Raw genomic sequence first — 26,947 nt, 5'->3', positions numbered from 1 at the left:
CTGCAAATAGGGGGATAGTATGGACCCTTCTAAAATTCTTTTTTCCTAGGAGCACCAGCAGACAAGACTCGCACCCAGATCTTAGGGTACATCTTTGCCTGATGAAGAAGCTTGCAACATGTATTTTGTCCACGTCAGTTGTTCCATTCAAAGTGTCACTGCTTTGTGGATTTGCTAGATTGCCGCACTACACTCTTAAAGAGCTGCTATTCCACTTTGACTGCCCTGGCTGCCTCCTGTTGCATTCTGGGATTTGCAGTTTAAGGAGGGCATTTTTAGAATTCTTAGCCAGAGCTCTTAGGCCTCACTGAACTACAAACCCCAGAATGCAACAGGAGGCAGCCAGAGCAGTCAAAGTGGAATAGCACTTTGCACTACTCCACACTGGCTCTGTACAACTCTGGAGGCCAGGGATTGAATCCTGGCTCAGTCAGCCATTTTGAACCCACTGGGGATGGCCTTGGGCCAGAAGCCACACTCTCTCAGCCTCCTCCTCCTCAGGGGGAAGGCCATGTTGGCAAACCCTCCTCTAAAGAAACCTTGCCAAGAAAGCCCTGTGATAGGTTCAGTAGAACCATCGCCCCGCCCCCTTGTGGCCATCCTTGACGCTGATTGGCTCACTTCCCTATGACTGACACATGCTCATCGGAAGAGCCCATTTTTACAAACATAAAAATATTGTATTTCAAGACCAATGACGCCTTTTGCTTCCCAGTGTGAGAAGAGCCTTACCCCTAAGAAGGAAAAAAAGACACCCTTCATGTCTCAATGGTCTATTTTGTTCCTCAAATGAACGTTACCCCCCCCGGTCTCCCAATGGTTCGGTCCACTCTCAACCTCCCTATGATAGCCGTGCTGCTCGGGCGGAGCCTCAGGATTGGCTGAAGCGTGTCACGTGGGCGTGGAGTCGGGCCCTGATTGGTCAGAGGCGGGGGCTCTGCTCTCGGTGGTGGCCTGAGGAAGCTGGGGAGCCGCAGTTTGGCCCAGCGGTGGATGCTGAGGGTCGCGGTCGCCAGAGCCGCCTCCGCCACCAGGGAGCTCCCAGGCCGCCTCGCCTTCGCCTCCACGGAGCCTCGCCGCTGGGCCGCCTCGCCCCCCTCCTCCTCCTCCGCAGTAGTTCCGGCGGCAGCCATGCCCGGCAGAGCCAAGGCCGCGGCCGTCTGCGGGGCAGAGCTGCCCGAGGAGCTGGAGGACAGCCGCGGCGGGGCCAAGGCCGGAGCACTCCAGGAAGAGGCCGAGGCCGAAAGGGGAGCCGCCGCCGCCGCCTCAGCCGAGCCCAGCGCAGGGGACCCCGAGATCGTCAAGTCCCCCAGCGACCCCAAGCAGTACCGGTGAGCGAGGGGAGGGGGCTTTAGTGGTCTGTGCTGCAGGAATGCCACTCCCAGCATCCCTTCAGCAGTTCAGGTAGCCATGGAGGCTCTTGGATTACCTCTCCCAGCATCCTCTCAGGGGAAGGGATGCTGGGAGAGGTAATCCAACAGAGAGTAATGGGTACTTGCAGAGAGCCATGGGTGCTTCTGGACTACCGCTCCCAGCATCCTTTCACGGAATTGCAGAGACTAATGTGTGCTGTTGGACTACCGCTCCCAGTATCCTCGCAGGACCTTGTAGGTAGCCATGGATGCTGCTGGACTGCCACTCCCAGCATCCTTTTAGGGGTTTGCAGAGAGTCCTGAGCGTTGTTGGACTGCAGTTCCCAGCATCCCTGCAGCAGTTAAAATAATAGAATCACAGAATCCTAGAGTTGAAAAAGACCGCAAGGGCCATCCAGACCAACGCCATTCTGCCATGCAGGAAATCACAATCAAAGCATACCCGACAGATGACCATCCAGCCTCTGCTTAAAGACCTCCAAGGAAGGAGACTCTATCACCCTCCGAGGGAGTGCATTCCATTGTCGAACAGCCCTTACTGTCAGGAAATTCCTCCTAATGTTGAGGTAGAATCTCTTTTCCTGCAGCTTGCATCCATTGCTCCGGGTCCTAGTCTCTGGAGCAGCAGAAAACAAGCTTGCTCCCTTCTCAATATGACATCCCTTCAAATATTTGAACAGGGCTATCATATCACCTCTTAACCTTCTCTTCTCCAGGCTAAACATCCCCAGCTCCCTGAGTTGTTCCTCATAGGACATGGTTTCCAAACCTTTCGCCATTTTAGTTGCCCTCCTTTGGACACGCTCCAGTTTCTCAATGTCCTTTTTGAATTGTGGTGCCCAGAACTGGACACAGTATTCCAGGTGGGGCCTGACCAGAGCAGAATAGAGTGGCACTATTACTTCCCTGGATCTAGACACTATGCTTCTATTGATGCAGCGTAAAATCACATTGGCCTTGTTAGCAGCTGCATCGCACTGTTGACTCATGCTCAACTGGTGGTCTTCTTGGACTCCTAGAGCCCTTTCACATGTAGTCTCCTTAAACCAGGTCTCCCCCATCCTGTATCTGTGCATGTAATCATGAGTGCTGCTGGACTACCACTCCCAGCATCCTTTCAGGGTATGCAGAGAGCCATAGGTGCTGCTGGACTACCACTCCTAGCATCCTTGCAGGGAGTTAGAGTAATGGGTGCTGCTGGACTACCACTCTTAGCATCCTTTCAGCCAAAATGACAAACAAATGGGTCCTGAACTCTCTCTGGAAGCCAAGATGACTAAAATGAGGCTGTAGTACTTCAGCTACATCATGAGAAGGCAGTGATGCTAGGGAAGGTTGGAAGACCACATGCCAGAAGGATAGACTCAGGCAGGGAAGTCATGGGCCTGAACCTGCAAGATCTGAGCAGAGAGATTGAGAATAGAGGGTCATGGAGTAGTCTCATTCATGGGGTCACCATTAGTCAAAGTTGGCTCAAAGGCAGCTAACCACAAGTAACAACAAGAGTCACTGCCATATCTCCATTGCTAATGGATAGACATCTCCAACTTGATATCATCTAGAGAAGTGATTCCAAAACTTTGGTTCTCCAGATGTTTTGGACTTCAGCTCCTGGAATTACTGACTGATGGCCATGCTGGCTGGAGCTTCTGGAAGCTGAAGTCCAAAACACACGGAGGACAAAAGTTGGGAATCACTGCTCTAGAGTTAGTCCCAGCTTCCATCATCTCAAGCCAACATCAATGCTTATAGGCTTTCTAGAGAAAGATGGGAATGCACATAATCACCTTCCAGTCTGTTCCGATTAATGTTTGCTTGGAAGCAAGGGGACTGTTCTGATGGGGGGCTAATTCCCAGGTTAGTATGCATAGGATTGTGACCTGTCTAGCAAAACATTTGCATCGGCAACAGTGTTGAGAACCCTTTTTGTCAGAGACTTTGTTTGGAAGTAATCATGCCAGAGATGGGAGATGCTAGAGGCAAAAAGGGGTGGGGTTACCTGTTTTTCTTCTTTCTCTTCCTCATCCCTGGATCAGATAGTTGGAAAGGCGAGATAGACTAATTGTTTCTCCTAGAGGTCTGGACTGATATCTTGGGCAGGGCTTTTGAAATTTGTCTTAGGGCAGCGGATTGACCAACTCTGACCTAAGGCTTGTTCACAAGTCAGCCTTACAGGGGTTGTATTAATGAGTCTGTTTGGTGCATCACAAGGCCATGTGCCTCAGTAGTGTGAAAGGCTTTGGTGGGTGTTCACTTGCTGAGAGGCTCTTTAAATGCTGTGTAATGAAGTGAAAAGAAAGAGGGGAGGATCTGACTTCTTAGTGTTAGCTTCCTTGAGATTTGAGGGGTTCTTCACAGATTGCAGAATTGCCAACTACATTGCATAAACTCTGGGGAAGAGAACTTTATGAAAATCTTTGAAGCTAAGCCAATCCTGTTTCTGGTGGGTATATCCTATAGACTACACAGGTTACCTGGTGCCACACAGGTTATACCAAATCTGAAATAGCCCTTATACCCAAAGTAAAACATCAGTGATCCTGTGTCAGAAGATAGTATCATATGTTCATGGAAGATACTTTCATATGTATGCAGTGTTACTGGCAATTAAGTTTTCTTGAGATGACCTGCTGTGGTCATGCTATCACCATGTTATGATTAATTTGCTCAGCCTCCAAAGAGTAGACTTTCATGGGACACCCGTGTTAGTTTCTTACATTGCCCATCATTCTTTCAAGTAGCTAATCTTTACAATCATAGAATCAGAGAGTTGGAAGAGACCGCAAGGGCCATCCAGTCCAACCCCCTGCCATGCAGGAACTCTTAATCAAAGCATCCCCACCCGATGGCCATCCAGCCTCTGTTTAAAGACCCCTAAGGAAGGAGACCACTACACTCCAAGGGTGTGTGTTCCACTCTCGACCAGCCCTTACTGTCAGGACATTCCTCCTAATGTTGAGGTGGAATCTCTTTTTCTGCAGCTTGCATCCATTGCTCCGCGTTCTAGTCTCTGGAGCAGCAGAAAACACAATAATTTAGCTGGATGTGTTGCCAAAGGAATTGACAAAGGGGCTGGCTTTGCAGTTTTTGACAGCAGAATTCCAGTTTATTTGGGATTAGTCGGTGAGATGAGCCCTCCTTTTTGATCATCCCTATTGAAGCTGAAGCAGTTAAAAAGAAAAAGGATGGGCTTTAGGTCTGTGATTTGTTTTTCATCCTGTTCAAAAGTCTTGTTTCTTTTCCTGCAAGCCTGAGGGGGGGAAATTGGGATTTGTTTTAAGATTAGTTTCTCTGTCCTTTTGGGGAAGAAACAGGCTGGAGAAGAGACTATTGCTACATTCAGGGTGTCATGAGAAACAAATAATGGACCAACCTTCATGCTATGTATGATCTTACTTCAGGTAGCACTAACTCAAAAGTGAGAGCAAACATGCTGCCGCATACATGGTAAGCTAGGGTTCCTATGGAACCTTGGTTTATTGTGGTATCTGATCATTCCCAGTGGATCTCTCAGTTTGGCACTGGAACTGCTTAGTTTCTGCCTCTTGCAGATGGACCTGTGTCTTTGAGGAGTGCACATCTCTGTCACCCCTTTTTTGAAGGTGGGGAACAGCAGCATCTTTTCTTTTCCTGCCTCTTATGTGTAGATCTTGGATTTGGGGAATGTCTCTTCTGGAAAGTGTTCTGAGAGTTGAATGGATCATGTTAACAAGGTTCCTGTTTTGACAATGTCTCATCTGACCATTATGGTAGCAATTGCTGTGATGCATTCTACAAGGGACTACATCTGCAGAGTGTTGGGAAAATTCAAGTGGTCCAGAATGTTGCAGTCAGACTCCTGGCAGGGACTGATTGTAAGGTTTATGACTGAGACTGAGTGCTGGGATTGACTCACTACTACAGAGTAAAATGTCTGGAAATTTTAAACCCATGGGGGGAAAACTGCGGGGTGGTGGTGGGACTAAACGTTTTGGGAAATTTTGCACCTGAGACAGTCTGGCCATTCCTTGTCTTAACAACTGATGCAAATCCATTGTTTATTAACATATGCTTTTGGGATTGCACCCAGAGTAGCATGGTTAGGGGTTGTACTACATGGCCCTAGTGGTACCTTCCAACTCTATGATCCAGTAATTCCAAATGTGATGTTCACAATGTGCAGGAGGAAAGGAGGGGGAAGGGGAGATCAGTGGATTTCCTTCTTTTCCTAAGATCCCCATTCCTCTTGAAAAACTATTTTGGAATGTGGGGGTCTTCCAGAGCAACATGGAAGAATGCAGGGCTTTTGTCAGTTGACAAAGATGGCTTCCTGATTTTTTGCTCCAGGGGAGGTTTCTGCTGGATCCCAGTGCTTTCTATGCAGGAAGTTAGCCCTGCCAGAATGACCAGTGTTGCTAACCCACTAATTTTAAACTTCTGTTGTTGTGTTGTTTTAAAGGAGGGATATTGATGTTTGGCTGATGTTAAGATTTGATGGAATATTTAATTATGTGGGTACAGAGTAGTTTTGGTAAATGCAAGAATGCTACATTTAATTAATTTTTTTTAGTGATGTGGTGGTAGAGTACCAGTGGAAAGATTTGGTGTCTTGGTGCTGATATACATATAATTTTCTAGGTACATCCAACTCCCAAATGGCTTATGTGCATTGTTGATTTCGGACTTGAATAACCCAGATGGTAGCCCTTGTGCAATGTCTCCAGAGGGAGAGGATGACTCTGAAGATAACACTGATGACGATGATGATTCTGGAGCAGAAATTGAGGATGACCAAGAAGGATATGATGATGACTATGATGACTATGATGAAGATCTTGATGATCCTGACAGTGAATTGGAAGAGCTAGCAGATAAAGAGGGGACAAGAAAGAGGAATTGCACAGAAAAACAGGTATGTGTAGGACAGGATGTAAGAGAATGGAATGGCAGAATACCTTCTCCAGCCAGACCAATTTCATTATTACAGCAGAAAGATTTTTGAGCCTCTGCTAAACAGAGATGTTTGCCTTCTCTAGGCAATCTGGTACTCAGGGAGCCTTCAGCAGTTCTGGCATTCAAGTTCCTTTCTGACTTACATAGATTTGAACAAGGAATCTGTTATTTTAATTTATATTTCTAGAATATGTAGTGGGACATTTGATAGCATAACATGTAATCTGGTCACGTGTTTCTCAAAATTCATGCTATTTTTCTTATTATTATTCCAGTCTGCAGCTGCACTTTGTGTTGGTGTCGGCAGCTTCTCAGATCCTGAAGATCTTCCTGGGTTGGCACATTTTCTGGAACATAGTATGTCTTTGTTTAAATGTCCTCTTTCTGTGTTTTTGGAAAAAGTCGGTGCTGTATAGTGTAGCATCTGTGCAGATTTATAGCAATACTTAAGAATCAGCATTGTGAGAATTATAGTTTTTTCTTGCTTTCATATTTGTGATATTAAATATATAGTGGACCCTTGATATCCACTGGGGTTTGGTTCCAGGCCCCCCTGTAGATACCAAAATCTGTGGATACTCAAGTCACATTAAATACAATGACATATTAACAAAATCAAAAATAAACATGCAGTTATCTCCACCAGCTTTCCATTCCTTGTCAATTAAAATGTTTTTTGAACTTACGGAATTTTAAATATAAGGTGGACATGCCTCTCCATCTAGATAGCTAAGGCAGTAATCCAATATATAGCTGGAAATACCTAAATAGTTGTGTGAGTAAGCATATTGGACTATACTATGTGTGTTTTTGCTAGCTCTTCTAGGAGATGGTTTTCCCTCACCTTTCACCAAATAAATTTTCATTGCACAAGTTGCATTTCTAAGCATGTGTTTTTTAGGTTGAACAAGAGTGTAGAATTCAGGGACATAGTCATGTTATTTTGGAATATCAGTATGCAAAGGAGTCTTGTAGTACCTTTGAGACTAACTGTGCAAAAGATGTAGCATACGGTAAGCTTTTGTAACCTTGGTCTACTTGGTCCTCAGATGCATGGAGTGAACCAGTACGCAAGAAGGACCTTTATAACTAGATTCTATGAATAGCCTTGAAAATACAAAAGTTGTGCATATGGTGGTGAGGTGATTAGTTTAGTTATAACTATGGTCATTGAGGGACAAAGGCAGGAAGTAAGATGTTGCCTAGGGTCAAGATGGGTGGATGCCGGTATGAATATTGGAGGGAATTTTGGAATGTAGCATGTGCAGGCTGGAGACGAGAAAGGAGATGTGTTAAACTGGCTAGGAGCGTCCAGTGTTATAATGTGTAGGAAAACATAGTCTATGTTCAGTTCATTGTTGATCGACTGAAGTTTGTGAATATATTCTCTTTTCCTATTTTCCTTTATAGTTTTTTGTTCAAAGACTGCTGTCTTGAGGCCAGAGATGGAATGTCCAGGAAGATTGAAGTGTTCTGTAACTAGCTTTTGTGCATTCTCATTTCTAACATCTTATTTGTGTCCATTTATCCTTTGGTGTAGTGATTGGCCAGTTTGCCCAGTGTAGAGAGCTGAAGGGCACTGTTGGTAGAGGATGACCTCAGGACAGCAGTTCTTGAACAAAAGCTACAAAGAAAGATTGGAAAGAGAAACAGCTGAATTAGAATATATCCAGTCAATTAACAGTAGATTGAAGAAAGACAATGGCTTCCTGGCATGCTACACATATTCTAATACTGGGTGTACTTTGCCATTTCAACGTATGGCCTTTCTGGTCTCAGAAAGACTTTGGCTTCAGCTCTCACAGTAACTTGTTCATAGCAAGAGACTGAACAAGATGAAACGTGTGCATTAGTCAAAAGGAAATACTTCACACCGTGCATAGCGGGTAAAAGCAAGGTGTTTGTGTATGTGTGTTTTACTACTTATTCTTATAGTATAACACAGCGTTTTTTAAAATCAAAATTAACTACTGTGTCCTTTGATTTTTGTCTTAGTGGTTTTTATGGGCAGTTCAAAATACCCAGATGAGAATGGATTTGATGCTTTTCTGAAGAAACATGGGGGTAGTGACAATGCTTCAACGGACTGCGAACGGACAGTTTTCCAGTTTGACGTACAGAGGAAACATTTCAAGAAGGCACTTGATAGGTATCACACTTAAAATTATTCAGCTTTTGAGTTAAACTTCTAAGAAAATGATTGCATAAATCTAATGATTACAGCATTTTTAGAATATGTGACTTTGTAATAAAGTTTGTTGCTTTATTAATAAATACTAGTAAACCTGCATAATTTAATGAGGAGAATTTTTGTGGAGGGGCTCTTACAGTAAAGAGCTCTGTAGGGAAGTGTCTATATTGAGGATTGCAGCTTTTGTTGACTTCAGAATTTCTTTAACAGGGAAGATTATTCAATATCATCATTAAGCAGCACAATTCAAAGAAGCATTTATACAAGTATCCTACGTCTTCTTATTATCATGAATAAATAGTCAAGACTTAATATAATGTATGTTTGGTATGAAAATGTAATGTGTATAAAGTGCTTGTCTTGGACATTGAAGAAACTTCAATGTCCAAGACAAGCAGGGCATTGTTCCTTTTTTATTGCTGTAATTAACTTGAACATAAATGATACTGAAATGCTTGGGACCAGAAATGTCTGGGATTTTGGAATATTTACATAGTATACATGAGATCTTGACCATGAGACCCAAGTCTAAAAATGAAATTCATTTAAATTTTGTATACACCTTATACATGTAGCCTGAAGGTAATTTTATATATAATATTTTCAGTAATTTTATGCCTGAAACAAAGTTTGTGCACATTGGCCCATCAGAAAACAAAGGTGTCACTATCTGAGCCACCCATTTGGACTATTTTGGATTTCCAGATAAGGGATACTCAGCCTGTACTATTACAGTAGGCCCTTGGTATTTGTTGGGGCTTGGTTCCAGGACAACCCATGGATAGCAAAATGGTGGATGCTCATGTTCCATTATATACAATGGCATAGCAAAATGGTATCCCTTATATCAAATGGCAAAAACAATGTTTGGCCTTTGAAATTATTATTTTTTCAATATTTTCAAGCTGTGGATGATTGAATCCATGGATGCAGAATCTATGGATACAGGGGGCTGACTGTACTGTAATTCCAACAGATACATATTTGAAAAGTAAATCAAACATTTATATATTTGAAAAATTTCTTCCACTTTCTCAGACTGGCAGCTTTTTTGCATCTGCATGTTATAATTTTGCATTGGTAAAGTGAAAGTTTGCATTATTTTTCTGCTTCAGATGGGCACAGTTTTTCATTCATCCTTTAATGATTCGGGATGCAATTGATCGAGAAGTTGAGGCTGTGGATAGTGGTAAGAATCATGAGTTTTTCTTTAATTTTATATTTTAGTTTTTAAAAATTTAACTTGGCATAAATGTATGGGCAGCATCCTTTTGTGAAGCACTTTATTCATGTACACACTTATGAATGCAGACTCTTCTAAAATGTTCAAAAACATACAGAGAATTTTGTACTGCACTTTTAATTAAGTAATGCTCTTTACAGTTTTGGAGGTCAAGTAATAAAAATAGTCATGAAGTAAAATGGAATCATACTGGCCAAAAGGGAGATGAGTTGATGTTTCTTTTTATGTGGTATTTTCACCTTTTGAATGTAGTAAGGAAAAATTCTTCATCCCATCAATTTATGAGACACTGACTAGAAGCATATGTTGCAATGCCATTCATATGAAGCCAGGACAGACAGTCTGTATAGAAGCTGATTTTTGCTTATAGATTATCTTCTGGAATGGATCTTGTTCCTATCTCTCGGGCAGATTCCGAATGGTGATGCTGGGGGACAGTTGTTCTCACAAAAGGGAACTGACATCTGGTGTCCCTCAGGGTGCTATTCTGTCCCCCATGCTTTTTAACATTTACATGAAGCCACTGGGAGAGATCATCCAGAGATATGGGGTGCGGTGTTATCAATATGCCGATGACACCCAAATTCACTTCTCTATGTCTCCGACTGCTGCAGTGACTAGGGATGGCATCTCTCCTCTGAATGCCTGCCTTGAGTCTGTAATGAGCTGGATGAGGGAAAACAAACTCAAGCTGAATCCAGAGAAAACGGAGGTACTCGTGATAGGCACCTCAAGTCCAGACAGGGAAATTTGCCACCCAGTCCTGGATGGGGTCACACTTCCCCTAAAGGACAAAGTTTGCAGTTTGGGAGTACTCCTGGACTCATCCCTACAGTTATCCTCTCAAGTAGATGCGATGGCCAGGAGTGCTTGGTACCAGCTTCGGCTGATACACCAACTGCGCCCCTGTCTGGACCGAAAGGACCTTGAAACTGTAGTACACGCATTGGTAACCTCTCGTTTAGATTACTGTAATACGCTCTACATGGGGCTACCTTTGTACCAGGTTTGGAAGCTTCAGCTAGTCCAAAATGCCTCAGCCAGATTGGTCACTGGTATCTCAAGGTCAGACCACATAACACCTGTACTAAAATCCTTACACTGGCTGCAAATTAGCTTCTGGGCACAATACAAAGTGTTGGTGATCACCTTTGAAGCTCTATATGGCTTGGGCCCGAGTTACTTAAGGGAATGCCTCTCCCAACATAATCCGCCCCGCACTCTCAGAACATCTGGGAAGAACTTACTTGAACACCCCAAGGTGAGATTAACATCTACTCACCAGAGAGCATTCTTGGCTAGGGCCCCAACGATTTGGAACAACCTTCCGGAAGAGCTTCGACTCATTCCCACCTTGGACACTTTCAAAAAGGCACTGAAAACATACCTCTTCTGGCAAGCATACCCTCCTGATCTTTTATAGATTCAACAAGTTCGCTACCTCCTGATTAGGAGTCTTACCTCAGGCTGTGATAAATTTTTATATTGTACCAATTGTTTTTAGATGAGATATGTTTTATATTGTGATTTTAAATAACTGTTATTAGTATCATTGTGTTTGTATAATTCTGTTGTAATCCCGCCTCGATCCATCGGGAGAGGCGGGACAATATAAATAAAACTTATTATTATTATTGTTGTTGTTGTACATTCAGAAAGGTGCATGTATTAGGCAGCTAGGCCAGAGAAACATGTACTGTGATGCTGGTCTATCTATTTAATTTTTAGCAAGTCGCTGGCATTGTCTGTGCTAATTACACACCCTTTTTTCCTCTAGTAAATTGCCATCAACTTTGTTAAGGGTCATTACTTTATGTTTTGGGTTCCTTTCCAGAAGCAAATCTTAGAAATACTACATTTGAAACTAGAAATCTCAGTCTTTCAACCAGCATGTGCTTTTGTAGTCCAAAAGAATAATGTTATTAAGCTCTGTCTGAGTTAAAGTAAATGTACAAGCCAAGTGAGCTTGGTTAAATAGTTTCAATATTATTTTTTGTTATTTATTCTTCCTGCTTTGAACAAATGAATGTTTTGATATATGATACAGTCACATTCCAGCATTAAATACAGGTGCTGAAAGGCAATATTACTTTGAATCTGATTGTTTATTTTTCTAAACAACAGAATATCAACTTGCAAGGCCTTCTGATGCAAATCGAAGAGAGATGTTTTTTGGAAGTCTTGCCAAGTCTGGACATCCTATGAAGAAGTTTTTTTGGGGTAAGTATGTGATAATACAGTCAGCAATTCCTATCCGCAGGCTTGCCATCTGCATGCATGCAGCCATGCACATCGTGCCACCATTGCAGAGAATGGGACTTGAGGTCCTGCGAAATTTGACACCTGCAGGAGGGGGAGGGGGGGGTCTGGAACGGAACCTCTGCGGCTATGAAGGCTGACTGTATAGCCTTGCAAATACTGTATAGACCCATGTATAAGAAAATTTTAGTCAGAAAAGTGACCCCAAAATTGGATCGACTTAACCATGGGTCCATGTAAATACCATACTTTAACGCTTATAAAAGGGAACAGTCCCCTGGTATAAGGCAAGGGTATAATCTGTCCTGGAGGCAACGACCTGCTCCATTCTCTCATCCATCCTCCCTTTAGTATGAGCACAAACAGTTATGTCTGTTGGAATTTTGGAAGTTCTTTGGTATTGCTTTCCCTTACTTCATCATTTAGATCCTTTGTTACATGCCCCTGGGTTTTACCTCGACTTATCCATGGGTCATACCAAAATTAATAGTTTTGGCCCCAAAATCTGCTCTTGACTTATACATGAGGTCAACTTATAGTCGAGTATATACAGTAGATAAGGCTCGATCCACATTAATTGCAGTTTTATACACATCACACAATTAGTAAGTGGGTCTCATTTTTATTTGGTGAGGCTTAATTCCAAGTGGGTATGGGATTATAACCTAAATTTTGTTGATGCTGTGTGCTTTCACATCGTTTTCAATTTATAGTGACCCTAGGGTATCTGTTACAATTCATGGGTTTTTTTGGGGGTTTTTTGGCAAGATTTGTTCAGAGGACATTTGCTTTTGCTCTGATTTGAGGCTGAGAGAGTGTGACTTCTCCAAAGTTACCCCATGGGCTTCCATGGCTAGAGAGGGATTTGAACCTCCAGAGTCTCCTGAGTCCTAATCCACTGGTCAAACCACTACACCAAATTGAGCTCAATTTTCATTTAAATTAATGGGATATCTATACAGATTAAGCAGTCTGATTACAATCTATATGAAGGATTCAAATTGTAAAAGCTTGAATTCATGGTGACTTCTGAAACTTTGAGCTATTTAAAGATTTTGATTTTTTTTTTTTTAAAGGATCAGAGTAGAAAGCTATCACTATGGCACCTAAACTCTGTAGAGGAGTCTCTGCTTCCCATACCATGATCTAGTGAAATGTATATGATGGCATGTGTGGAGGAGAGTCTTTCCCATTTTGTACCCAGCAGGTGGAATAGTCTCTCCGCTGAGGTCATAGAGCTTCCCAATGTAAGGTGTTTCGACTGATAGTTGCAAATTTGTTTGAATAGGTATTTTCCTGATTGAAAACCTAGGCAATAACCTCAAAAGATTTTACTGAAATACTTTACAATTCTGTTTCTGTTATATCATTTTGCTACTTGGTTTTACTGTTTTCTTATGGGTTTTAACATTACAAAATCACTGTTTGATTATTTTTAAAATAAAGAATAGTATAAAAATCACACATACACATACACACCTTGAGTTATGCCTCAACTTTTATCTTGTGTGTAGTGAACAGTGATCAAGTGTGGCTGATATCATTTATCGATTTTTAAAGACAAATCTATTCTTGATAATTGCATTTTGGACAAAAAGATAATAGTGAAGGAACAATTTCCATGAATTTGGTTTCCTTCAATAATGGTTACATGTAAAATTAAAAATATTTGTTAATATTTTTTGCTTTTGGAACACCATAGATCCCAAAGCAAAGTACAATAAATATACTTTGATATCTTGTTACCCGCCTCGATCCAATACAGGGAGAGGCAGGATAATAATAATAATAATAATAATAATAATAATAATAATAAAGCATTGTTTAAAAACAGATGAAAAACAATGTTAAAAATTTGCTTTAAAAATCACAGGCCATATGGAAAAGTAAAGTTTTGGCTGCTTCCCAGAAGTCTGACAAACCCTCTTGATTTGCATTGCGAGGAAGTTCCACAATCCCTACCACTGCAGAAAAAGCCCAATTCCAGCAGCATAGTGTCTTGAAGTGGTAAAACATGCAACAAGGTCTTCACTGAAGACTTCAACTTCTGTGCAGGTTTATTTATTAAGAAGTGGCCTTTCAGATTATTCTCCCTATGTGGTGAGGGAGACATCCATGCACACATTAACTGCTGCTGCTGCCCAGGCAGGCAAGGATTGTGTGCGAGAAGAATTGCATTTCCTCTGACACACAAAGAGGTTCTTCATCTTTATAGTAGGAGCAGGGGATATGTAGAGAGAAGACCATTACAGTTGGAGATAAAAACTTTTTCTTGGAAAAGGACTGTGGCACCAATCACTAACCGCCATTTGCAGTTGGGGAGTAATCCTGGACCCGTCCTTGCAGTTGTCATCTCAAGTAGAATGCCTACTATCAACTTTGGTTGGTACGCCAACTGTGTCCCTACCTGAACCGAAAGGACCTTGAAGCAGTGGTACATGCACTGGTAATCTCTTGTCTTGATTTCTGTAATGCGCTCTACATGGGGGCTAGCCTTGTGTCAAGTTTGGAAGACTTCTGTCAACTGATCCAAAATATGGTAGTCAGATTGGTCACCAGCTCTTCTAGGTTCAACATTTAACACCTGTGTTAACATCTCTTCACTGGCTGCCGATCAGGTTCCAGGTGCAGTACAAGGTGTTGGTTATTACCTTTTCATATATATATATATATATAATTTTATTAGATTAAAAACACAACGCAATCGCAAAAAAAACCCTCAACAATCATTACAAGGGAGTTTGCCACAGCATACATATCTCATATTTTACACAATCCTATATTCAGACTTACATTCTTACAATAAAATACTCTGATTATTCAAACTGTTCCAGATGATGGCCATGCTCCAATTCTTCTTTCTAATCCATCAATTTAATACTTTCCTTTATTTCATTTCTATTAGCTTCTTCTACAAAACTCCATTCTTCCCTATCTTCTTCTTTCATTCCTTTTCTCTTCCTCCCTTCTTCTTTCATTTTCTTCCTCATCTTCTCATAGTTGGTTATTACCTTTAAAGCCCTACAAGATACTTGAGGGAAGGCCTCTCCCTGTATAATCCGCCTCACACACTCAGAACATCTGGGAAGCAGTTATTGGAGTTACAAACAACTAGGCTAGTAACAACTTCCCCAAAAACTTTCACAGTTGCTCCAAAATTGTGAAATAGCCTCCCGGAAGAGATCCATCTTGCTACCTCCTTGGATGCTTTCAATAGGGCAATTAAGACGGATCTCATATAAGAGATAACTGCCCCAGTCCTCTGATTATGATTGTTTTGTAATCCATTACTGCCAGAGTTGGGGGTTTTTAAACTAAAATTAATATGTTGTTATGTTTTAGCAATTGTTTTATGTATGTATTTTAGGTTGTAAACCCGCCTTGATCCAACTGGGAGAAGCGGGAAATATGAATAAACTATTTATTTATTTGTTTATTTATTTATCTTTGAAAGTATATTTGAGTTCTGTAGGATTTCCTTACTATAAAATATATATTTAAGGTTGCAACAAGGGTAGTGTGTGTGTGTGTACCATTTCTATCTTACCTTTCCCTCACAAATAGTGTTTGCTTAGGATTGTACATTCAGTTGGAACTTCCTGTCTGTGTCTGTTGTTTTGTGATTTGATTGTATGTTCCTCCCCCTCAGTCATCTACATTGTGCAGACCTGTGACATCTTTCTCTTCTGTTCCTTTTTTTTCCCTGTGTGGGAGTTTCTTCACCTTCCCTGGATGGTTGATGCTCAGCTCAACATATGGTCTACTGCTGGCACATCCCCAGCCCTTTCAGCCTAGCAAACCAATGGGAGGGAGGCATAATAGTGCCTTGCATGCTGAATTCTTGGTGCACTGGGAGGGGAGGAGTGCCATTACCCTGTCTGCTGCTGTGAATGATATTGGAAGGGGAAACATGAGATACATGTGATGACATGGGTACTCCACACTGGCTATGGAGGGCTGTGGGAGGAAGAAAAACTGTACTGTACCTCTGTTCCTTCAGTGTTACACTGTGTTCATTTTTCCTTCGGAAATCCAATTCCCTTTTCAATGCAGCAGATGTAGACCAGTTGCTGTAGTACAAGGGTTCACAAATGGTGGGGCAGGACCCCCCAGGGGAAGCACAAGAATTGCTCGAGGGGGACATGAGACCTGGAGGCGTTGATCCCTCCTCCTCCTCTTCTCAAATGTTTTAATGTGTAAAATTTACTCATGGCTTGAATTAAATGTTGAATTTACTTAAATAAAACTGTTTTAATTTGAACTATGTTATCTCCTTATAAAACGTTAAAATACGAATTTACATGAATGTGTGAAAGAAAATATGCATATATATAAAGCTCTCTATATACAGTCAGACCTCCGTATCCACAAAGGATCTGTTCTGGATCCCCTGTGGAAACCAAAATCCATGCATGCTCAAGTCCTATTAAAATTAATGGTGGCACGGTGCACGCCCAGACCTACTAACATATGGTCTGCTGCTGGTCCAAGCCATGTAGGGCTTTAAAGGTAATAACCAACAAAATATCCTTATTTATATACTCTGTGGAGGACATGACATCTGCATGTAGATGTAAAGGGAGGTACCAAGGGTAAAAAGTTTGTGTACCATGCTATAGTACATATCTTGGGGAAACAATTTGTTTATTTTATTTATATACTGTTTTTCTCCTCAGACAGGGCCCAGAATATATGTTGGAGGCCTCTCAGAAGCTGTCATTGGTGATTGTAACAACATTTTCTTGCACATGCTCAAAGGAGTTCTCACCTTTCACCACATTGTAGCTGCACAGATAAATTTCCACAGGCAATTTGTGTCTTTGATCTTAACTGTATGATTTTCAAGTAAAGTGGTTTTCAAGAACAATAGTTCTAAAACAGTGGGGTGTTTCTTAAACTGTTCCTCTCCTGGAAGTGATAAAAGGCATCTGGAGCTATGAACCCTCAATCTTTTTTTCCTCCAGCCAGGTAGATTAGGTTGACCAAGGTTGAGAACAGCATCCTTCCATTTATTGTAGCATGAAAGGTCTTAATTATTAAAGGATTAGAACATTTGTTTACGAAGACAGTATACATGTGAATATCAAATACTTGGAAGAAAACAAGTCATAATAGAAGCATGAAACATTCCTTTGGCATGTAATACTGGGAGAGTATAAACCAACATTTTATTAAAAAATATATAGTCCACCCTTCTTGTTGGTGGACTTGCTATCCATGGATATAACCATTCGCATACGGCAAGCCTCCGTTTTGCTGAATGACTGTGCGTGTATGCAGCTGTGTTAGTAGGTCTGGGTGTGCACCGCGCCACCATTAATTTTAATGGGACTTTAGCATGCATGGATTTTGATTTCAAAATCCTTGCATGCTAAACAGATCCTTTGTGGATATGGAGGTCTGACTGTATATAGAGAGAGCTTTATGAATATGCAATTTTAATTGATAAATCAATCAATGAATGTAAAATTTGATCACAGGTTAATAACATTTCTTTAATTGGGCTACAGCATTTGTTGCTCTAAGGAATCAAATCTAAAGACTGAGAAAGTGGAATACAGGTTGAGCCTCCCTTATCTGAACTGCTTGGGACCTAAAAGGTTTCATATTTTAGAATACTTGTATTTGCATATATGTACACTGTCTATAGGGACTATGGAGTGGGGGAAGTAACACATTAAGCACCAGTTTTTCCTCAAGGAGCGCTTGCTCCACCACTGTCAGAAATTTGACAAGAGAGAAAGAGAAGGCGGGAACGAGGGTGGAGGGGACTGATTGCTGCAGCTCTGTTCGTACAAGGCCCCTGTAAAAAACATGTCTCAGACGCTTCCCCAGCTGTCATCACATTTTCCACTGTTTAGGAAGGTAGCCGTCATAGCTGGGAAGGAATGGGCAAGGCCAAGTGCCAAGCGGATTTGGCTACCTTCCCCTCTAAGGTGGAAGTGGTTGAAGTGACAGCAAGAAGTTGCAGTTTTTGAAAGTTTTTGGATTTCTGGGTAAGGGAGGTTCAACCGGTATAAAGAATTGAATTACATTGGTATGTAGTTGATAGAGAACACAGAAACCACTGGCTAGGCTAGTGTGGTAAAGTGAGAAGATAGCATAATTTGCCCGCCACAGGTCGTTCACACACAGATTATCTTGTGTCTTACATGTGCAGGTGTAGGTGTAGGTGAAATTTCCTCTCCTGTCCCATACCAGTCTTCTTGAAGACTCCTTCGTTAATCTTTTATGTGTTGGTATTCTGCATAGTTTGTTCCAGGCAACTGGGCAGGGAAGATGGGTGACCAGAAGGCAAGAGATAATGAGAGAAGGGGGAAACCATTTGTTCCCAGCTGCTTTAATTTTTCATTTTGGCAATGGAGGAGAAGAAAAGGTTAGCAGTTGCAATGACATATGAAGGCGATAGGATTAAATTTCATTAAGAGGCTGCCAGTAGTCCTCAAACTAGACAAAATGGGTTTCCAGAGTAAAAACTGGAGAGGATTCCTGTACAGTGGTACCCCGGGATACGAAATACCCAGGTTATGAAATTTCCGGGATACGAAAAAATCCCATAGGAAATAATTGTTCCGGGTTTTTTCGGGTTACGAAAAAAATTTTGGTGCTTTTTTCGGCTTTTTCGCACGAAATCGCGGCTTTTCCCCATTAGCGCCTATGGCATTTCGGCTTGCGAATGCTTTTCGGGTTACGAAAGCGGCGGCGGAACGAATTAATTTCGTAACCCGAGGCACCACTGTACCTTTAATGGTTATATAGAACAGTTTTAGAAGTTTTGCTTACCTGATTGCTTGAGAACACCTGCAGAATTTCTCCCTTTTTCAGACCCATTAAAGGGGCCCTGTCCAGTTTTCAATCTGGTAACCCTAGATTAAAAATGTACATACAGTGATTTTTGCTATGGCAATTGTTACTTTTAACTATAGCAGATGTGGAGGAAAAGAACAGCTTTGGATTCCTGGTAGATTCTATGCTGTAGATGTCTGTAAAAGAGAGGAGTTTTTCACTTAAGAATTAAAATTGTACAAATTTAAAGCAAAATTATTGAAATATGCAACTTTTATTGTCAACATTTTTACAGGTAATGCAGACACTCTGAAACATGAGCCGAAGCGAAATAAGATTGATACCTACACAAGGCTGAGAGAGTTCTGGCAGCGTTACTATTCAGCGCATTATATGACTTTAGCTGTGCAGTCTAAAGGTAACATTTGTTCAGAGAAATAAACAAGTGGAATGCTATGCTTTATAAGCTGTAATCCTGTATACTTTTATGTGTAAGTAAATCCCAATCAACACAGGACTGACTTTTTAAACAAGCATTCATAGGATTGTATTATAAATAAATTGTATATATTTGGATATGATTTTCACTTCTACAAGGGGGTGCTGAAATGTTTTCTGCTAATCCAAGAAGGGAATGACCTAAACCCATGAAATATACATGCTATTCCACATATTAACCCCAAAATTAGGCACACTTGGTACACGGTTTCTCAAATTTCTTTAATGCTCTCCCCCACAAAACATTCTGAATTCTCAATGAAATACTCCTCTGCTGATACTATCACCTCTCAGTCATTCAAAAATTTCCTGCATTTCAAACTCTTTTTAAGGTTTGGAAATAGGAAAGAGTTGGAGCAATATCTGGTGAGGAGAGTGCATGGTCTATGCACTCAAACCCCAAATTCTTCAAAACTTCCATTGTTTCACCTGCTCTGCTAGTAGGCACGTTGCCCTGCAAAATGAGAACACCTTTCTGCAGCTTCCCTCATTGTTTTTCCTTCAGTGCCTCTTTTAGTCAGTACAGCAAGTTAGAGTAAGTAGAGTTTGCATGAACTGTCTGGCTCTCTGAAGATAGTCACCATAACGCATTCCTTATCCCAAAAAATGGTGTCTGCTAACCTTTATATCTTGAATTTCTTTGATCATGGAGAACCTGAATGCCACCACTGTTGTTTGTTCTTCAGATCACAGTGATGTAACCATGTTTCAACAGCAATTATGAGTTGTTCCAAAAAATTATCACTAGAGCACTCAAAACAGCAAAATCAACTTGGAGCTATCTACTCAATTTTGTTTTGGGTCAGCATTCAAACATTTTGGCATCTACTTGGCTGATGGCTTCTGCATAGCCAGTTACTCATGGATTATAAAACTAGTGCATTCCTGGGATACTTCTAATGTCTCAGCAACTGTTCTAGCTGAGATTTGCTAATCTACCCATGAACACGCTCAACAAAAGGAGTTGACACTGTTGAACGCTTCCCAGTCCTTGCTGCCTCTTCAATTTATCTCCATGCTGAAAGTTGGCACACAATTTCTTCACAATTGAGTATGATGGGCACTTGTCACTCAGTATTTGCATCATACACTTGTAGATTTCCATTGGGATTTTCTTCAAGAGGAACTTCATTATGATATGGAGTTTGGCCCTTGAAAATTCCAAACTTTTTCATTTAGATCATCTATCAATGATCTGGAAAAAAATCAGACATTAAATCTACAATCATACAAATTAGCAGTTTACTATATAAAAACGACCATGACAAAATTTCGCTTAGATTTTGGGCAGTAGGTTGGCCAAGAACGTTTAAACACTTTTAAACATGTGTTTAGTTAGTATTGATAAAGTAAGTATTGGTTATAGTTTAAGTTCGAAGCAGAGGGTTTTCCTGCAGGGATGTTAAATGTCGACTCATGTTTGAAAGAGACACTTAGGTCCAAAATACACAGCAGAAATAATCCAGTGTGAGACCGCTTTAACTGCCCTGGCTCAGTGCTAGGAAATTCTAGGAATTGTAGTTTATTGTGGCACCAGAGTTCTCTGACAGAGAAGGCTACATGTTTCAAAAAACTACCGTTCCCAGAATTTCCTAGCACTGAGCCAAGGCAATTAAAGTAGTCTCAAAGTGGATTATTTCTACACTGTGTTTTGGACCTTAGATTGGTTTTGTTAACACCATTATATATGACATATAGGCAAGATATGCAGTGGCTTATTTGGTATTTTGATCCTAGTTTCTTGTTTTGAGTGAATATTATACTTGGTAATTTCTTTGTGAACATGTACATTCTTTGGAACCAAATACAATGTTTTTCTAAGTTTCTAGGATATGAATTCACAGGGGGTATGATTTCAGTATGTGAATTTTCATTTGGGGTACAAAAGCAACCCCTCTCTCCCCAAACTTGTCCTAAGAGCCAGGTTATGCTTCTGCAGCTCCTTGGTGAAAGCTGCTTGAAAAAGCTAGTGGCTATCACTCCCATTACATGTAGTATTTTGCAGTTGCTGCCAGCATTTGGCAGGAAAATGCCTTCAGGAAAGGAAACCCCAGTTGTGGTAAACAGTTGCTGTACGGAGACTCTTTCAGATGGAATTCTAACATATAAAATAGAGGAGGAAGATACCTGGCTTAGATTTACAGCTTCTATATTCCTGCACCATTGGCCATGCTGTATTTGAGCTATTGGATATGGTAGGCCAAAATATATGGAGAGCCATAGGGTTTCTGGTTGTGATATAGACCAATCCAGAGTTTTGTTTTGTTTTGGAAAGGTTTAATTGCTATAATATGCTTGAGAAAATTATGATGTTTAATGTACCTGACTTCCAACTGATTTTATAGTGCCTGTTGCAGCAAGCAGAGATTATACTGGATATAGTCAGAGAATATATCAGAAATGTAACCTGAGAGTCATTCCTGGATACTAGGGGAATTGAGCTTACCATCTTTGTAATGCTTACATTCTTAACTGGTTAATCAGTTGCTTGTCTTCATCCTGAAAATAACCAGGCAGTGAACAGGTTCTCTTACCTATTCCTTGTGCTCCTAAAATACATTGCTTACCTTCCATAGTTAACTGTTCAGCTTCTTTCTTCCCCCTTCCTAGAAACATTGGATACTCTCGAAGAATGGGTGAGAGAAATCTTCTCAGAGATCCCAAATAAGTAAGGAACTTTTTTGTACCATTTTCGTAAGATGTGTAAATTATATGCACTATTTTGCAGGCAGGTCAAATAAGATCACAAACTTGACTTCTCTGTTTTGCTTCTCAAACTCTATTTTTCATCCTTTCACTTACCATTGCTTCTTTACTGTCACTTTTTCCATAGTTCTGGGGGGGGGGGTGATAGGAGAAGGGAGAGAGGATTATCATTCATTGCTTGGTGATATCTAGGCTTCCTGTCTACCCTACAAGAGCTCAGAGGATTGTGGAAGCACTCTTTATGGAGCCCTGGTGGTGCAGTGGTTAAATGCCTGTACTGCAGCCATTCACTCAAAACCACAAGGTTGCGAGTTCAAGACCAGCAAAAGGGCCCAAGCTCGACTCAGGCTTGCATCCTTCCGAGGGCGCTAAAATGAGTACCCAGACTGTTGGGGGCAAATTAGCTTACTTGCTAATTAGCTTACTTGCTGTTCACCGCTATGATCTTTGGAATAGCGGTATATAAATAAAACAAATTATAATAATTATTATTATTATGATAATATGTAGATATTTCCTATTCACTTGCTATTTACTTTTTAATTTTAAAGACTAATGTTTCAGTTTGAAATATACTATTGTGTGGAAAACCTGAACCTGGCATGGTATAATTTCATTTGTCATTACAATTTAAATTTGGGTATCTCCCTTCCAAAAATCCTTGTCTATAGTAGTGTGCTGTGTCTGTATGGCTATAATTTTTTCCATACAAGACATATGATAGTGCATACCTGGTGTGATGGAAAGACGGCTGGGGTGGGGTGCTGATGTCTGGAAAGTAGTCTGTTTCCCACAGGCAGTTGGTAAATATTGGGTATGGCAGACTCCTGTTTTATTGTGTAGTACATGACCTTTCCTGAATTGAAATGATGGCATTTAACCCTTCTTTCCTTTTTCTTTTTAAAGTAATTTACCTAGACCAGTATTTAGCCATCTCACCGAACCTTTTGAAACACCTGATTTTCACAAGTTGTACAAAGGTGAGTAATTGCAATGGGTAACTGTTGTGAATGCATGCTACATTTTAATCTTCATTATAAAATCACCTACTTTTTGCTCTTGTTTTTTCTTTGAGAGAGAAATTATTTTGAGAATGTTGATTATGGTCAGAAAAATCATGCTTTTATATATGCAGTTAATGTTTCTTTTACCTTTAGTTGTTCCGATCAGAAAAACCCATTCTTTAAACATTACTTGGGCTCTTCCACCACAAGAACAGCATTACAGGTAAATCAACACTTTAATAACAGAAATCTCATGTGGATACCATGAAACTTAATTCAGCAAATTGAATTTTTGATAAACAGTTGTCAGACTGATGCTTTCAGTGATATCATTTTCATCTGGAAGGCCATTTTCACTTACATACTTAAATGACCAGGATTTTCAATTGATCTCTCTTCAATATTTGAAGCTACTCCTTATAGGATTGTAGCAGGTGATGTTTGTAGTGAGATGATCTCAAAAGACGAGTGTTTTAGAGATGTGTGTTCTATTTGCTGATTTCTATGATGTCTCTCTTATTCTTATCCCTCCTCCCCCCTCCCAGGGTGAAGCCACTTCATTATATTTCTTGGCTTGTTGGACATGAAGGCAAAGGCAGTGTTCTTTCATTTCTTAGAAAAAAGTATGTATTTGGACAGTGAAAATTATTGATGTTTGCAATATTAAAATATTTTCTAAATTTAAATCTTGCATTGAACATCTGTGCACTTGCACATTCTTACTCTGTTGTGGATTGTTAAGAAACATGTTAATTTACTTAGTGGCCAACTGGAAAAAGTAAACCAGAAGGCACAGTATAGTACTGTACTGGACAAAAACTGTATAGAGAAATACTAATTTCTTGATCAACATCGCTTAGATCACAAGTCAGCAACTGTTGCAGGTTGAGAGCCAATTCACTATGCCTGGTGGCAGGGATGTAACCGGGGGGCGGCGGGTCCAGACCCCCCCCTTCCATTAGAAAAACGAATGGCACGTGCTGCTGCACTGCCATGCCCAAGCCCCATTATAATGGTGGTACTTTGTCTGGACTCCCCCTTCCTAAAATCCTGGCTACGTCCCTGCTGGTGGCTAAATGGGCTGCCCTGGATGCATCCCAAAATGAAAGCTTGAAATGGCTGGAAGCCATTTGTTCTTTAAAATGATGTATGTTTTAAAAAATCTCAAACATTGTCAGGTCCCCTCAAACCTTTTGAAAAGATGGATTGCTCTTCCTCAAGACTACCAAGAGAGGCAGTTTTTTTCTTGGGAAGAAAGGTGGTACAGGGAGGTTAGATGGGTCAAGGGCTATAAAAATAGTCTTGAGGTGGCTGCATATGGCCCCAGGTTTCACCTTTCATGCCACAGTATTATAAGGTTTAAGCTCATATACTGAACAGCACATATACAGTAGATAATTGAAAGTAGTGTGATAAGGTAAACCAAGTGTTGAAATGTGCTCAGGCTCACATATATCTCCAATAGTTTGATTTTTAAAGGCAAACTGAAGACAATCTGCTTGCCAGATGGCTTAATTGTCATGAGAGCAGCCCTTTGGAAAGTGTCTCCATGGTCCTTACCCTAAGTATATCCGTTGTGTGAGAAAATGGGGTCTTATCAAATCTGGGCATACTAACTTCCATTTAAATACAAGATGCAAACAGCCCATTCCTTGAACAAACTGGATTAATATTGGCAAAACTGCTTGCTCCTGCCCTAAGTTTATTTGCTGCATATTTCACTTGTTCATTCTAAAGCAGAAGTGATACGTTTTCTTCTTATAGTGAGTCAACAAGGATGCTGGAAATGTATGGCAATATTGCATGTATGGCAAATAAATTCAGCTGTTCTTAATTCTTGCAAGAAATGCTGTATAGAATTTTTCTAACAGATTCTGGGCACTTGCATTATATGGTGGAAATGGTGAAACAGGATTTGAGCAGAATTCCACATACTCCGTCTTCAGTATTTGTGTGACCCTGACAGATGAAGGTTACAAGCATTTCTATGAGGTAAGTTTTAGTTGCAGTTTAGAATGTTTACTATTTTTGCTTATTGTAGATGACAAAACCTGAAAGTGTTTGTGTTTTCCTTTTCAGGTTGCTCACGTAGTATTCCAGTATTTAAAAATGTTGCAGCAAACAGGACCTGACCAAAGGTAATTAAAGTTTTTCAGCTTCATTCTAGTGATAGTCAAGTCTTCCTGGCCATTTCCCTCAGTACGGTGTATGAGTTGTTTGTGGGAATGAACCCCATCCACTTCCAGGCCTGCTTAACTCTGGACTAAGTAAGCAGGATGCAAATGGAACTTGTAGTACTTTTGAGATTAATTGAAAGAAAGAAGCTAATAGCATGAGCTTTCGTAGACTTGAGTCTGCTTCCACAGATGCATGGAGCAAGTAGACTCAAATCTTTGAAAGCTCATTCTACCAGCTTCTTTTCTTTCACTTAGCCCTGAAGCGGTGGCATGCAGCCACCCCTTCAGCCGGATTGGGGCCGCAGCAACCTCACACTGAGGCCCCAATCTGGCCTCTGGAGGGCGCCCTCCAAAGGGTGCCATAGCCGTGGCGGCACAGCTGTATGGCACCCCTTCGGTGCTGCGGTCATCTGGACACAGCGCCGGAGATGTATCATGATACTGCACGCTGTCTGGAGCGGCGCATAGCATGGTGCCCTGGGGGCGGAGTCAGGGTGTGCATTGTCAGGATGCTGCGCCCTGACTCTGCCCACAGGCTGACCTTTTTGGCCGGTCTGTATATGGCCTCAGTCTCAAAGATGCTACAGGTATCCTTTGCATAATGATTTTCCAGATTTACACGGCTATGTCTTTGAATTCCACCACCATGGTAAATAAGCAACATGTTGGTGAAGGTCTGCCTACTCATCAACTTTTTTCTGTGTTCATCTCTTCTGTTTTTCTAAGACATCACGTCTATCTTTCCCTAGCCTTCTTAGCCAGTAAAACTTTGTCCAAGCAGGCCAGAGGAAGTTATTCTTTTTAATTACAACCTCCAGAATCCAGTGGCCATCATGGCTGGGAGATTCTGGGTATTGAAGCTTTTCCTTAGTGCGTTCTTACACAGTCAGTGCGAGTTCCATTTGTCCCTCTTGGAGGATTTGTCAGAAGTTAACTGAAGCAAGGTGAAGCAGGAATGCACTTCTGGGCTAAGTCTTGGAGGAACAAAACACACCTGAAGTGATACATTTGCTTCCCTCCTTTATTCACCTGAGCCTCCAATCCCAGCTCAAGCCTCGGAAACCTCTGGGAAATGGCCTTGACTTTTGTTCTGAAACTGTTTCTGGAAAAACTACAGGGGTGATTTATCACAGACACACATTTTCTATCCACAGAATATGGGAAGAGATCCAGAAGATTGAAGCCAATGAATTTCATTACCAGGAGCAGGTATTTAGTTATCTAGGACACAGTGTTTTACAATATTTTTGATAATTTTTCCTTGTAATGTTCCTCCTGAAATTTGCGAACTAGAAGTAGCAGATGCATAAAGAGTATTCTCTTCTACAGGGTTGTCTAATTTAAACCAGATTGGCTGTTGTTTTTTAATGACTTTAGAAAAACACTCTTGTTTTTTAAAATTGATATATAGACATACAGACAGACAAGCTATTATTCCTATTTCACAAACTTCTTACTAGAACAACAATGGCTGTTTGAATTTAAACATTTGAACTTAACAGTTTATAAGCCGTGTCAAAGATTGCTTCTTTTTAATCACTTTATTTTATAGTGCAAGAAATGCTGTTCATAAACAAATCCTTCAATTAACGTAAATTCAACCAAAACAACTGCTTTAAAAGAACATTTTTTAAAATAACAATTATTATTTAAGCTAATGGCCATAACATCTGAACTGCATTTTCCCTACTTAATTTTCAGATTTAGTCCTATATTGGTGTATATAGGCTGCCAACTTGTCAATATAATTCCCAACGTTTTATTTAAAGATGTAAATC

General features: G+C 40.9%; 1 protein-coding gene across 1 annotated transcript in view; it reads left to right on the top strand.

The window, feature by feature from the left end:
* Positions 1-933: 933 nt before the first annotated feature.
* The window catches only part of NRDC (nardilysin convertase), a 47,293-nt gene continuing 21,279 nt past the window's right edge, over positions 934-26,947 (top strand). Inside the window, exons 1-14 of the mRNA XM_042462533.1 lie at positions 934-1,331; positions 5,991-6,264; positions 6,581-6,662; positions 8,301-8,454; positions 9,612-9,685; positions 11,864-11,959; positions 19,080-19,202; positions 21,893-21,950; positions 22,895-22,968; positions 23,146-23,215; positions 23,538-23,615; positions 24,864-24,984; positions 25,072-25,130; positions 26,324-26,378. Coding sequence (XP_042318467.1) covers positions 994-1,331; positions 5,991-6,264; positions 6,581-6,662; positions 8,301-8,454; positions 9,612-9,685; positions 11,864-11,959; positions 19,080-19,202; positions 21,893-21,950; positions 22,895-22,968; positions 23,146-23,215; positions 23,538-23,615; positions 24,864-24,984; positions 25,072-25,130; positions 26,324-26,378 — 1,656 coding nt within the window. The 5' untranslated portion in view covers positions 934-993. The remainder of the gene's footprint in view (positions 1,332-5,990; positions 6,265-6,580; positions 6,663-8,300; positions 8,455-9,611; positions 9,686-11,863; positions 11,960-19,079; positions 19,203-21,892; positions 21,951-22,894; positions 22,969-23,145; positions 23,216-23,537; positions 23,616-24,863; positions 24,985-25,071; positions 25,131-26,323; positions 26,379-26,947) is intronic.

The sequence above is a fragment of the Sceloporus undulatus genome, chromosome 4 (assembly GCF_019175285.1).
Source record: "Sceloporus undulatus isolate JIND9_A2432 ecotype Alabama chromosome 4, SceUnd_v1.1, whole genome shotgun sequence".
Classification (NCBI taxonomy): Eukaryota; Metazoa; Chordata; class Lepidosauria; order Squamata; family Phrynosomatidae; genus Sceloporus; species Sceloporus undulatus.
The sequence above is the reverse complement of the archived record's forward strand: the minus strand, read 5'-3'. Positions and strand labels throughout refer to the sequence as shown.